Source organism: Astatotilapia calliptera, chromosome 4 (assembly GCF_900246225.1).
Source record: "Astatotilapia calliptera chromosome 4, fAstCal1.2, whole genome shotgun sequence".
Classification (NCBI taxonomy): Eukaryota; Metazoa; Chordata; class Actinopteri; order Cichliformes; family Cichlidae; genus Astatotilapia; species Astatotilapia calliptera.
Genome location: NC_039305.1, coordinates 4,985,013 through 4,998,472, shown reverse-complemented (window position 1 = coordinate 4,998,472; position 13,460 = coordinate 4,985,013). Strand labels below are relative to the sequence as shown.

The following is a 13,460-nucleotide window of genomic DNA, read 5'->3' as shown; positions in this document are numbered from 1 at the left end:
GTAGTAATTATTTAGCCATTTTTGCACATTATTTCTTCGTTTCAGCTTAATTGTAACTCTTATAAATGTCTGGAATAATAAAGGAATAGGCTTTTTTTAAACAAAAAAAAGAGTTCTGTTTCAAAGAGTTATATGAATAAATAAATAAGTTAAGATAAGTTGGATGTCCAAAAGTAACCTTGACTTCTTGGTATTCCAAACTTTAATGGATTAATGATGAATTCAAAACTCCTTTTCAGCACTTTGATGCTGAAATGTGAAGTTTAAAATGATTGATGCCTTTCACTTGTATCCACAGAGGGTTTATTGCATGTCAGCAGAACTCTTCAGCCAAGAATAAGCATTGAGAAATAAATCGCATCAATCACATTTGGCAGAAACGTGCAGCTGTTTTCTCTTCTCTCTGGTTTGATACTTTTATATTTGGCGGGTACCTCTAATCAGTCAAGTCACAGCTACAGTGCTTCTTGTACCTGACCCTTGGATTGTCCAACAGCATTTCAGCACCTTCAAGCCTAGTTAAATTAGCAGCTGGAGCCAGAATCCAGTGCTCACAGGCACAGAAAAGAGCAGCAACGATCCATAAATTCTGACTTGGAGGTGCCACATTTTGCAGCCTTTACTCACTGAGCCTATTGAGCTGAAGGAACGCTGCTATGTGCTAACAAACTGAGGCAGGACCTCTGAGTTTATAGAGCACTCACAGAAAGCTGAGCCCTTCATAAAAGTCCCATTCAAAATTAAATCTAAATAAATGATTAAAATACTTCTAAATCTTATCATACGCAAGCAGCTCTAAATGTAGATGTCCAAACACCACCATGAAAACCCTAGGATTGAATACTTCATTCTGGGGAAAGAAGTGTGCATTCCTCCACCGAAAAAAAGAAAGTCAATATATGCATATTTTAAGTATTCATGTAGCCCCCTCTCTGTATTTGGTTTCTTTTAATTTAGCAGGAGCACAAGGGAAATAATTTGAAATGAGAGAAACACCCCTAAACAGAAACACTGTAACTGAATTGTCAGGCACTCAAACCCCTGCATCAGAGGGTTTGAGTGCCCATACCTGGCACTGGGCAAAGTACATACTACCAACTTTAATAATATTGAGAAGGTACTGGAGCCAGACTTAAGTCTTCAAATAGCCACTGCAATCCTCATTTCCAGTTTTTTTGGTGAGTTCTAATTGCAGTAGTCACAGTTTTGCAAAGATTAAAAAAAGGAAAAAAAGTCTAGCAGGGAAAAGAAATCTGATGATAAGAGGTCACTTGAGACACATTCCAGTGCCAGATGTGAACTGCTGCCAGTTATGACTTGATGTAAAACCCTGATCTAGCTCTTTAGATTAGTGCAGGAGCGGATCTAAAGAGCTTTATTTGTTTCATCAAAGACTTACCCCTAAGCAGGGCATTTACCTAAATAAAACTCTGGCTGAGGTAGAGCATGAAATGCTGACTAAAAGATGTAACACATGAATTACCCCTTAAATATTTATTATTCAGCTGATAAAAATTGCACTTTTCGGGGCACTTCTGTGGAAGTAATGGGGGTGAGAAGAAGGTCGAGGCAGTGTTTTATGATCTGTTAGCAGCCTCTGCTGGCGTTGGATGTGTCAGTACATGTTAATCTCACTCACAAGAGATCTCTATCATGTTTGTTTCAGTATTTCTGTTTTAGAATGCAAAGGAGAGTAAATTGGCATGTTTGGCATATTGTGACAGATATTAAACGTATATAAAATTGTTATTCCAATACTAATTATACCCTAAATAATTAATATCTTAATTTAAATAGAAAAGATTTTTGGGGGTTGTTGGCTCATCTCTAAAGTAAATTTTCCATCTCTCATTGCACATGACAAAATATAAAGAAATACTAATTTAAAATGTTTACAGCACGAAATAGAAATTAAAACTCGTTTATGTGGTAAGAGGAATTCATTATTGCTGACATTACAAGGTATCACCAGAAGTGTGTGTGTGTGTGTGTGTGTGTGTGTGTGTGTGTGTGTGTGTGTGTGTGTGTGTGTGTGTGTGTGTGTGTGTGTGTGTGTGTGTGTGCAAGCAATGACGTTACCTACATATAGAGCACATGAAGGTCTCCAATCATTATTAGGAATGATGCAGACAACGTAGGATTACTTGATAATGATTAATTGATGGTAAGTAATTAAGCTGTCTAACAGCTTAAAGAAAAAAGAAAAAAAACACTTGCATGTGATTACATTTTATGTTGTTTGTTAACCCTTTGTTTGAAATCGTAATTACTTTTTGAAAAAGAAAAGAAAAGAAAAGAAAAGGAGCTTTTGTTATGAAAATCGCCGGAAGTTAATGTGTTATGCCACTTGAGGCATTCTTCCGGTGTCCGTTTCTGTCAAAATGGCTCGTGTGGTACAATCTAAGGTTGCTGTTGTTTCCACTGTTTTCTTCGTATGTTTACATTTCGCATGTTGTAATAACGGAAGAAGGGTAAGTGTGAAGTGTTATAACATAGACGACATCAATTTAAATGCAGTGAAGTGGATGCTGTACCTGTTAGCTATTTAGCATTAGCTGTGTATGACCGACTGAAAGGCTAACAGTGGATTTCATGTTCATTCTCAGGTTGGTGATGCCTTGGAGACTGAGTTCAGTGGTTTCTCTGTGCCTCTTGAACACTCATTTGAAGTTGGTGAGAAACATATTTAATTCTTTTCTTACTGTAACGTTGTATGATACGACATTGATTATGTTGGTAAGCTAACTAAGCTTAACGCAACAAGAAAATTGTCATGGTAAACGCCAGACTCCATTTAAAAATGTCTGTTTAATATGTTTTTGCATTTATTAATGAATGTACCTGATTTGCTACAAATGTACATATTTTTCAGAATTGTTTTTTTGCGTTTATAACAACCTATGAACGCCTACACTTCACACCTACAGGAGCTTTAATGACATCCATTCTAAATCCATTGGCATTAATAAGGAGTTGGTTCCCCCGTTAGCAGCTATAACAGTTTCCATTCTTCTCGGAAGGCTTTCTACGACATTTCTGTCTGTTTAAAATTAAATTATTCTCAATAATGCGTGCAGCTGGGATAAAGTCAGCTATAACAATACAAACAGTTAAAAGTCATTTCACAGCCCAGAATTAAACACCCTTTGAAATCATAGCATTTGGATGGGCAAATTCAGTATTTATTATACTCTCAAAATGCAAAATCAAAACATGCTGTCAATCAAATAAAAAAAGAAAACAGGCAGTTACAGTTTATTCCTTCATTTAACAATAATAAAACACTCTGCTTTGATGACAGACTTCTACCTTCATTTTATGGTTAACTATGAACTATGTAGAGGTACAATGTGTTGGTTCTTTTTTTTTTTACCCAGATTTTTACAAGTCTCCAAGCAGGGAACGGTTTGTTATCATTTGTAATTTATTTATTTATTTATTTATTTTTCCAGATGATGTAGCAAAGTTTCAAGTGCGTGGAGCTCTGCTGTTAAAGCCTGGAAGAGAGCCGGGTGTCTCACTAAGTCAGAACCCGCTGTCAGATGAGGACAGGACCAAATTGAAGGTGAACCATGTTAACCATTGATTTAGTGATGTTTTCTACACATTTCCAAGATGGCCCAGTGATGGAGAGATTTCCCCTGTTTCAAATAAATATTTAGTTGGGGGTTTTTTGGGGGTTTTTTTGGGTGCCGGGGGGGGGGAGGGACAAGTACTTGTCGGTACTTGCAGTGCACACTGCAGTCACCTATTCTCACGCTCACTCATGCATTCTGTTAGCTTCAGACATTTTTTACCTGTCACTTAATCACATATGAATCGAGGTAATTTGGGGTTCAGCATTTTTCCTGAAGAGCTGTAAATCAAATAAGCAGTCTTCATATAAGTAGACAACCTTCTTCTTGAGCCACCACCTCCTCATCTGTAGAATTACCTGTGACTGAAAGTCACCCAAAATGTTGGTACCAACGTGGGTAACATCACTCACTTGTTCCACTGGTGTAGGATGTGTTTGGATGTTTAGCCAAGTAAAACAATAGGTGAACTTTCCTAGATTTATACTACATTAACCATAGTATTAGTTCAGGATGTGTTAATGTATCCTCCTTATAATGTTTCTGTATGAACATGCGTTTCTAAATTACTTGTTTTTAACTTGGCTATCCCCACAGGAAGTGGCTGCAGTAGACGGTCTATACAGGATCAGAGTGCCTCGTGTTTTCCTGCAGGCTGACAGACAGACAGAGCGGCAGATGGAAGGCTACCTCACAGCATTCGTCAGAGCTGTGTGTATTTCTCTCAAATTCTCCAGAAATTACAGATAAGATTAAAAAACAACACCTCCTGTAAAATTGAGCACATGTTTATTGACGGCTTTTGAGGGTAGTTTTCACTGCATGGTTAAACTTAGCTTTTAGATGGAGACAGGAAAAAGGTAATGACTTGGAGAAAAGTGAGTAAAATCATAGGATGTAATGATAGGTTCTTAAAATATATTACTGTAACTTGATTCCAGCTCCTATTTCTCCTCGTTCTTTTGGCTGTTATCGGCAAATGTTCATGGGTGTTTAAAGCAAATTAATTCACATGATTATTGTGAGGCAAAATTTTGCTTTACTCACGAATCGTGAAAATTACTCTAGACCGGCTCACCACAAAATATAGAAACTTTTTTGTTAATACAAAATTATATTAAACATTTTCTTCCAGCTATGAAAGAGCAAACATTTTGGCTCTGAATGAGGTTTTTTTATGATGTGGTTAATCTGATGTGTTTTCCCCCAAATAATTTACAGTCTAGTTGTTGCTTTTTTTGCTCTTCTATGCTGGAAAAAATACAGTTGGTTTAGAAATGTTATGTTTTTCCACAAAGGATAGAACAGAATATTTATACAGTTATATGTTATACATATTCTAATGTGAGTTCCTCGACCAATTTGACTTGATAAACTCGTCATAGTGGCCTTATCAAAGGCAGTAAAGTTAATGGAAGTTAACTTACTTGTGTTAAAGAACAAATTTCTCACAGCAGGAGGTCGGCCGTTGAAAGAAAAGAATTGAAATAAAATAAGATGAACCGACACAAGGAGTGGGCGAAGTAGCCTCAAAGTTATATCACCGTATTTCAAGGAATATGTGTAATGATATTTGACAATGACGTTTTATTGATGATTGCAGCGGGCAGCATTTATTAGTGCAAACAAAATAAATGGATTTTTCATGTTCGTGTACAATGAGCAATGATGATAGACTACCTAATTCCAAGTTTGAAGTTGTCAGCAGCAGCAATATAATACTACGTACAGTAATGGCACAGCAAGCACAAAAGTCACCTGGTTAGTGTTTTAAGTATAACAAAACTACTTAAAACTTAGCCTTGTAAGTTTTCATTAGACAAGTTTATTGTTTCCATCTTTAGCTATTTTTTTACATTTTGCAAAGTATTGCACATGTTGGAGGTCTGACTTCTTGTAGCCCAACTACTATTTGCATTCCATTGAAGTAGCCTCTTTTATAATTGCCACATGTTCATCTGAGGCTGGTGCGCTGCTCTCACTCTTAGACAGGAAAGGCGTGGTTCTTTTTAACATGTAAACATTTATACACAGATTATGTGATGTATCATATATGAATGTATGAAGTAGAGTCCCTCTATCAGTGGAAAGGTATTATGATAGTATAATATCATGAGTTACTTTGTGATCCTGTCAATAGAAATTAAGAAACAAAAACACATTCACACTTTAATAATATTGAGAAGCAATATTTGATCAGTGCTAGTTTTGACCTAAAGCTTCTCAAACGGTGTGTAATTAGTGTAAATTGTAAGTATTTCTAAGCAATAAGCTGTTATATATTGTTTTAACATTCTCCTGTGATCCTCAGTGTGCCATGGTTGAGTCCCATCTGAGCGATGTGATCGCGCTCCACACTGACGTCTCCGGGTACCTCATCGGTGTCTCCATAGTGACGTTACCTGGGGCCTGCAGGGGCACTGAGGTCGAGGATGAGGTCGACCTTGAGATTTTCAACACCACTCTCAGCATAATGGCTCCAGTGAATGCACCTGGGTCAGTCACACTGCTTTTACCTGTGATTTTGTCCTTTTCTCCTTTACAGCTTCTTTACAATCTGACATTGTTTCAATCTCTACTTGTGGTTGTCTCTGCATAAGTCAAGGCCTCCTGCAGGTTTTTTCCACATCCTTTGGTTTAGCTTTTGCCTTGGCTTAGCAGCTCTATGTCAGTTGTCCTGGGTGGCACAAGTCTTTCTATACCTTTCACAACACTAATTGTCACCTTTCTTCCAGACCTGAGACGGCTTTCTTCCTTGAACGGATGGAACAGGAATCTGAGAAGAAAGGGAAGAACCCACAAGAGCAGAAATCTTTCATCGCTAAATATGTAAGTACTTACACAGAAAACTGCTGATAGGCTAGAAGGGCCTAAAGATGTACAGGTAATAAATAAATGAAAATGACTGTTAAGCTCGTATTTTCTGTTCTCAGGCGCATCACATCTTTTCAAATATGTCTAGTATGTTTTAATATACACTGGAGACATCAGTGCTGTACTGCACTTTTGCTTCTATTTCATTTGCCAGGATTTATGGCAGAAAAGTGAAAATATCTCCCAAAAAGTCAAAATGGTTCCTGTTGTCCTGTTGAAAGGCTCTTTTCTACCTGCAGTTTGTGTCAAACTACGGGGGAAAAAGTTATTTGTCAGTACCTTTTAGGCACAGGTACACTTTTCAGTTTGTTTCTCTTACTCCGCTGAAAGCAGCGATGCGAGTCCTCCTCCTTTCCTTCTTCTTTGCAATGCAACTCTGTTAAAGACACTAGTAAAAAGAACTGGACTTGGTGGTCAAATGTAGATGGACAGTGTAATCAAACCCTTAATTCTGGAACAGATAGTGTTTATCTTTATGAGGCATATGAGTATGCAGACTTGTTTTTCATCTGATTTGTTTTCATACCAAAAACTGCTCCAGGCAGCTGGTCGCTTGCTAGAGGTCCCAGTTTCACGAATCCATGTGTTGCTAGTCGTCTAATATTAGTTTTCCCACAAAGTGCATAAGAACATAAAAAGTAATCCCTTAAACCCAGTGATAAGGTTTTGTGTGTCTTCAGACTTTCTTAGCTTCGAGCTGTTTTTCCAGGCAGAATCCCGCCCTGTATCCAGTCTTAGTTTGCCTGAGCGCTGTTAAATCTGTCTTGTTTTGCTGTTCTGTGTGTTTCTTGCTGTGTTCACTGATCTGTGTTGAACTGATGCTGTACTGTGTTCCAGTGGTATTTAATTCTGGGTGGTGCAATCTTCCTCATGGTCACCAATTCGGCACAGCCCCCAGCAGGGGGAGGCAGAGAGCAGAGCTGAGTCCCACTGAAGTACAGTTTCCTTACTTGTCCCCTTCTTCAGTTTGTATTTAACCTTTAGTCAGCGTGACTAAATGAAACCCCATCTCCTTTCTGTGTCCACTCATTCTGTCCTTCTGTCTTTTCATGGTCTCTTCAGGTCCAATGCCAAATACTTGCAATGGTGCTCCCTTTTGGGGTTGCCACAGTGGATCTTTAGCACCAACCCCCTGCATTTCCTCCTTGACTACATCCGTCAGCCTCCTCTGAGATCTTCCTATTTTCCTCTATCTTCAATATCCAGTGTTTCTCTTCTGCACATGCTCAAACCATCTCAGCCTTGCCTCTCTGACTTTGTCCCTCCTATACTCTTTTCTAATCTTGTTTGTGCTTGTCACTTCCAATGAAAATCTGAACACTTCCAGCTCCACCTTCTGTCTTTTTGTCAGTGTAATTGTCTCCAAACTGTACATCATAGCAGGTCTTAAAACCTTCTTTTTCACTCTTGCTGTTATCCATTCTGCATTTCTCTCGTGCACTGTCTGTCATTTGGGTTGGCCCAGGTATTTAAAGTAATTTTCTTTCCCTATCTCGACTACTTGCATTTTTAACATTCCACCTGCGTTTCTCTCATACATGTGTGATTGGGCGGAAAGGTGAAAATGCCAAAAACATGAATTACAGAGATCAAATTTGTTTTTACTCATCAGCTGTAAAAGGCTGATTGTGTATTGTCATCACTACGCTGGGCTGGCAGGCGACATCGACACCCAAGTTTGTGAATGTGATAACTCAGAACAAGGCGACATAGAATTTTGAAATTCATAGCATAGGGGTATCTACTAGGAGGCTTAGGGATACCACTGGCATCCACCAGTATGTATTATTGGGAGTCTACAGGATAAACCACCAGTATATCTGAAATTATTATTCTGGCTATATTTAGCATGTGTTTGGTGTTTGACCCCTGAGATCGTCACTCTATGGCCCTGTCACCCACTTATGCCTTTTCTTCTCTTCTGTTGTGAAAATGAACTGAAGCTAATCTGGGATGACCAATCAGGAGCCACTGATGCTAGATGATCACAGTTGATTTGTATGTTGAAACCAAAAATATTGCAGTATTTAGTTGCCCTTTTCTTCTTCTCTTCCAGTGGATGTACATTGTGCCTCTCGTTCTCTTCTTGATGATGTCTGGCGCTCAGGATCAGTCGGGAGCAGGAGCTGGCGGTGGAGCAGGCAATGGCGGTGGCCGATGATCAACAACACAACAATTTTTGTTTTGCTTTTGTTTTTTGTGAACTAAACAATACTTCTTGGGCAGTTTTTCATTGCTGTACATAATGCTGTTAATGGAAGATACACGTCGGTCACACACAACTTACCTCTTGTAGAAGAGATATAGTACCCTGCAGATGACTGCGTTTTTAATTCTAATGTGAAAATAAAGTATTTATTACTTGAGCTGTATTTGTTTTTTTTTTGAGGGAAAGTTACTCAAGCTTATATTATTGCTCCTCTATTATACTATACTATAGGTCCTCTTTACTCCGATTTGTATTTAGTTGCACTAGTAGTATGCTTCCAAAACTTCATAGTCAGTGGAGATTAAAAAAAAAAAAAAAAACTACTGTAGTGAAAGAAAACGCAGGGAGAACATGCAAACTCCATGCAGAAATACCCCAGGCTGATGGTGGAATTGAACTCAGGACCTTCTTGCTGTGTGGCAACAGTGCTAACCACCGTGCCACCGTGCTGCCCTGTTTATCCATCTAAATAATAATGTTTTTTATTTTAGTTGCCTCATTTTGGAGGGTATGTGTTTTCTTAATGGAACTGAATGGCAGTTCATGTAGGAACTGTTGCTAAAACTGGACAACCTGCATTCAAACAGTCCAAATGGAAACTTGCACTTCAGGCTAGGAAATAAATCAACCAGTTTGACTCAATGTGTGCAAAAGTCCTCTCTTCTTCACAAAAACTGCAAATGGAAGAAGTATAAATTAAAATAAACTGCAGATAAGAAGTATAATAAGATCTAGAAAATGGGGTAACCAAATCTAATGTATGAGTGACATATACTTATTTTAAGATCTAGCCTTATTTTCAAAACTGTTACTTTAAATCTAGTTCTATCTGCTCTTGTATATTCCGGCTTTCTTCCTGTTTTCTTTCACTAATGGGTGAAGCAAGAATTGCCTCTGTGTCACTCCACCACATGTGAACTGGAAATCCTCCATTCAGCAGTTTAATCTTTTATAATACACCCAAGGGTTAACCCCGTGGGATTAGAGCAGCTGCTGCTTTCCCCCAGCAAGTGTCAACTGTTGTGACAGTTTATTCAGTAAGTGCTGCTTAAAAAACTGCACACACAGAAGGATATTTAAGGATATCCCTTTAAAAAAAATTCACTACATTTTATGATTTCTTATGTATGCAAGAAAATGGATGTTTGGGGAAACACTAAAAGTGCAAGAGAAGAATGCAACACACTGAACATCAAAATGTAAAAAGCAAAAAGGCTCTGCAACCTGCTTGGTTGGGGCCTTTTTCTATAGAGTTTTCATGTTCCTCCAACCTGGCCTAGATTATCCAGTTGGCATTCTCATTCTAGGCATTTGCTTAAGGATCCACACACCTGCCTGTCTGTTAGCCCTGTGATGAACTGGTGATCTGTCCAGCTTGTATCACATCTTTTTCTCCATCACAGCTGGATAGGCTCCAGAATAAATTACAGTCCTCATCAGAATCACATCACAGAGTCTCTTTAAATCAGTCAGATTCAGACTTGGCTCATCATAGAGGGTTTCAAGAAGCTAAGATAACGACAGCAAAATGCTCAGCTTAAGGCTTTACTAACCATGATTGAAAGCAAGGTGGCTATCACCATCCTTTATTTACAGTCTATGGTAGCCATACATTAATCAGCTGCAGCTGTGTGTGATCAATATAGATCACAGCTATGATAATTAATGAAAGGAAGAAAAAACTGTTATTCACTGAAGAGATTTTGTTAATGCTACTGATTTCAAAGGCATAATCCTAGAATAGTAAGCTATTACTTGCTTGGACAGCAGCCCAATCCAAATGAAAGCGGGACAACCCCTCTACCACGGATCCTCCAATCTGTGTATTTATAATTATGAGTCAAGGAGAGAGACCACAGCTTCGTGGCTTTAGTAACAGAATGTCCCAGAATCCCTGAGTCAACATTCATCAGCATATGTCAGTCACACTGGCTGTTTTGAGTCCGCATGTCCAACTGTGAGGGACATCCTCTTCTTTTGGGAGGTTAAATGTTGCGCCTCAAGACTTTGGTCCCCTTTGCCCTCTTCCACTCACCAACCAGACCTTTCTCAGAATCACACACACACACACACAGTCCTACTCTGTGACTGTTTTCAGCCACTGCCTGCGCTATCTTGATGAACAACATGAGGGATAAGGTGATAACAACAGCTGAGAGAAAGATGAGAGCTGGAATGAAATAAGCCATATGACAAAAGTCATCTATTTGTAAAGAGATCTGCTTCTGTCAGACAGCAGCAGAGCTTAGACTAGAGATGGTGATCAATCTGGGTTTTCGTGTAACATCAGCTAAATGAGCCGAGACTAAACTTGTTTTGAAATGTTTCCTGCCACACAGTTTAAAAACCAGAACTACAGCTACACACTTACGTAACTCACACACTAATAAATCCAGAGGGTCAGTAGGGGGTGTGATGTATGTCCCTGTACCAGGGAGCGGGGAGGGGGACCCTGACAGTGACACATTATTGTTGTGCTGATGTTTAGGAATGGAATCCAGTGTATTTGTGGTTACGCTGAGAGTACAGTCTCAGAAAATGGGAACAGAGACATTACAAGAGAGTTCTGAAATTAAATCTAAAGAGAGTTCAGCAAAAGCAAGTCTGGGTTGGAAAAAAAAACACTTGTTGGGGGAGAAATGAGCAAACCTTTTAAGTATTTTTTAATCACATTTGGCTGGTGATCTAAGATATGATGGTTGTTATTTTTAAATGTTGCTATGATGACTGAAATTAAACTCAGCAGACAGTGATTTAAAATAAGTATCCAAAGGCGAGATCCCAAATTCCTCAGAGTGGCACGATCTGTGCCCTTGGAGTCTGCATCTTATTGAGAACAATTTAAACTGTGGTAAAGATTTTGAGTTTAAGTTAATGTAACATACAAAAATGACCCTTTTAGAAAAGTTGCAATTTTTTTTCATTTTATATAAATTCATTAACATTTTTAATGCAGTTTGTCTCTTTACCAACCACTCAGAAGAAACGTACACATATTTATCCCAAAGTCCAGAAATTAGCACGTGTATGTTTCAATACCATGAGACGCTAAAAGATGAATGACAGAAGCATTACAGTAGATAATACGATGGGAGAAAGCAGCAGGGTGAGGAGATCTCAAACAGGCTGCTTGTACTGCAGCATGTTGCTCACAAATGTCTCTGTGTTTGGAGAGCACCAATGTCAGCACGTCACTATGTGAGGAAGGACGCTCCAGCCTTCTTTCCATGTTTTTAGTCTCATTATACTGTGTATAATAACAATAAAGGCTTTAATTCTCTCAGCTACAGCTACAGTGGTGTTGATGATCTAAGAGTACAGATTAAATATAAAAACTTCTAAAAAATTCAAACATAGACTCATAAGCTGTGCTTCTTGTTTTGGCCTTGAAGACCCTGTCCACCCTATCTGTTCCCTCCTTTTGGTTGTTTGGCCTCTTTATTTATTTTTTGGTAATTATCACTCTCTAAATAAATGTTGAGTTCAGGAAGTTGTCATTTTTAATCCCCAAAAAAATACTTTTGATATGATTTATTTGAATGAATATTTCATAAATTGATTGTATATGTGTCGTGACCCTGAAGAAGGTTCCTGATCCCCTTGTTGGGTCTAAAATTACAGTATATGAAGTAAAATAGTCAAATCCTATAGACACATTAATGCTCTGCTGTCTTTGTTCTTTCTCGCATCTTTCACTTTTGCTATATTTAATTAAATATATTCAATAACAGATTTAGATTGTGTACCTTTTGCATAAAAATCCGACTATGTTATTTATTTCTTCTCATTAAGTAGATTTAAATGGTTGCTGTGATCGTTTTCATGAAATATTTCTTTTTGTCACTTCTGTCAGTCTGGGATAAACACTCTTCATAGCATACATACTTAGAGCCAAATACTGTAAATGTGGACAAAACACTGAGAGGCCAGCACCTGCCTTGTCAATCAGAGAAAAGCTAAGAAAACTACAAGGGGAAGTCTTCACAGTCCTGGAAAAGCATCCCAGCAGGCCTCCGCAGATTACGGTCTCACACTCAATGAATCCCCAGCGACCAATTGTGCTATACATTTCACCACAGCCCCATCATGTTAACATGCAATGAAGTAACATGATCAGACACTTAACAGCCAGGTCGGGACAGGAATATTACATAGTGATTGCTGAGTGTATAATGTAGCACCCCTAAACACACATAGACCAAAGGTCATGGTACAATACTGGTTAGACGGCTCACTGGCAGCAGTAAGCAGCAGGTGCTGAAATTTGCTTTCATGGCTTACAGTGTGTATGTAGTATTACAGGAACCATCACTAAGCTTGCGCCTCATTAAAATTCCTCTTGTAATAACAGTGAGACGGAGTTATTTCCTCTTTGACTGTAATTATCAGGATGTGCCAATAAATTCAATACTAAGATGTTGCTTACAATTATATGTAAAAAAAAAAAGAAAAAAAAGTTCCTTTTACCAAACATTATTTCCCCAAAATTGTATATTTAAAAAAAACAACAACCTTTTAGATTGTTAACGTTGTTTTCCACATAAAGTGAAATATTTCATGCTTTTGTCATTTTAATTTGAAGAATTATAATAAAATCAGATCTCTTGAGTCGGTGAGATCAGGTCCAGCTTCTAAAACTCCGTCACCATGTGGTCGGGGCTCCGTCACCATGGATTGTTGCATTGCTTTGAATTTTTTCCGTCCACTGAATGTGTGTTATCGTTGGTAATCAGGCCCATAGACAGAAGTCCAGGTTGCTTTGATAGCAACCCTCAGCTCATGTGTATTTTTGGGCCGGGTGT

The 13,460-nt window shown here is 38.4% G+C and overlaps 1 protein-coding gene across 2 annotated transcripts; it reads left to right on the top strand.

The window, feature by feature from the left end:
* The first annotated feature begins 2,327 nt into the window (after positions 1-2,327).
* On the top strand, positions 2,328-8,815 carry emc10 (ER membrane protein complex subunit 10). 2 transcript variants are annotated; one of them, XM_026164139.1, is made up of 8 exons: positions 2,328-2,471; positions 2,607-2,673; positions 3,453-3,565; positions 4,173-4,286; positions 5,887-6,071; positions 6,311-6,404; positions 7,287-7,384; positions 8,506-8,569. In XM_026164139.1, exons 1-7 carry the CDS (start codon positions 2,382-2,384, stop codon positions 7,371-7,373), a joined length of 750 nt encoding a protein of 249 aa, XP_026019924.1. In that variant the 5' UTR covers positions 2,328-2,381; the 3' UTR covers positions 7,374-7,384; positions 8,506-8,569. The 2 variants fall into 2 exon arrangements, with proteins under 2 accessions (XP_026019924.1, XP_026019923.1); XM_026164138.1 differs by lacking the exon at positions 7,287-7,384 and having other exon boundaries at positions 8,506-8,815.
* Positions 8,816-13,460: the final 4,645 nt, after the last annotated feature.

Coding starts and splice junctions, on each gene's coding strand:
- emc10 (XM_026164138.1), top strand. CDS start 2,382: ATGGCTCGTGTGGTACAATCTAAGGTTGCTGTTGTTTCCACTGTTTTC. Junction 6,072..6,310: donor GCTCCAGTGAATGCACCTGG/GTCAGTCACACT, acceptor CCTTTCTTCCAG/ACCTGAGACGGCTTTCTTCC. Junction 6,405..8,505: donor AATCTTTCATCGCTAAATAT/GTAAGTACTTAC, acceptor CTTCTCTTCCAG/TGGATGTACATTGTGCCTCT.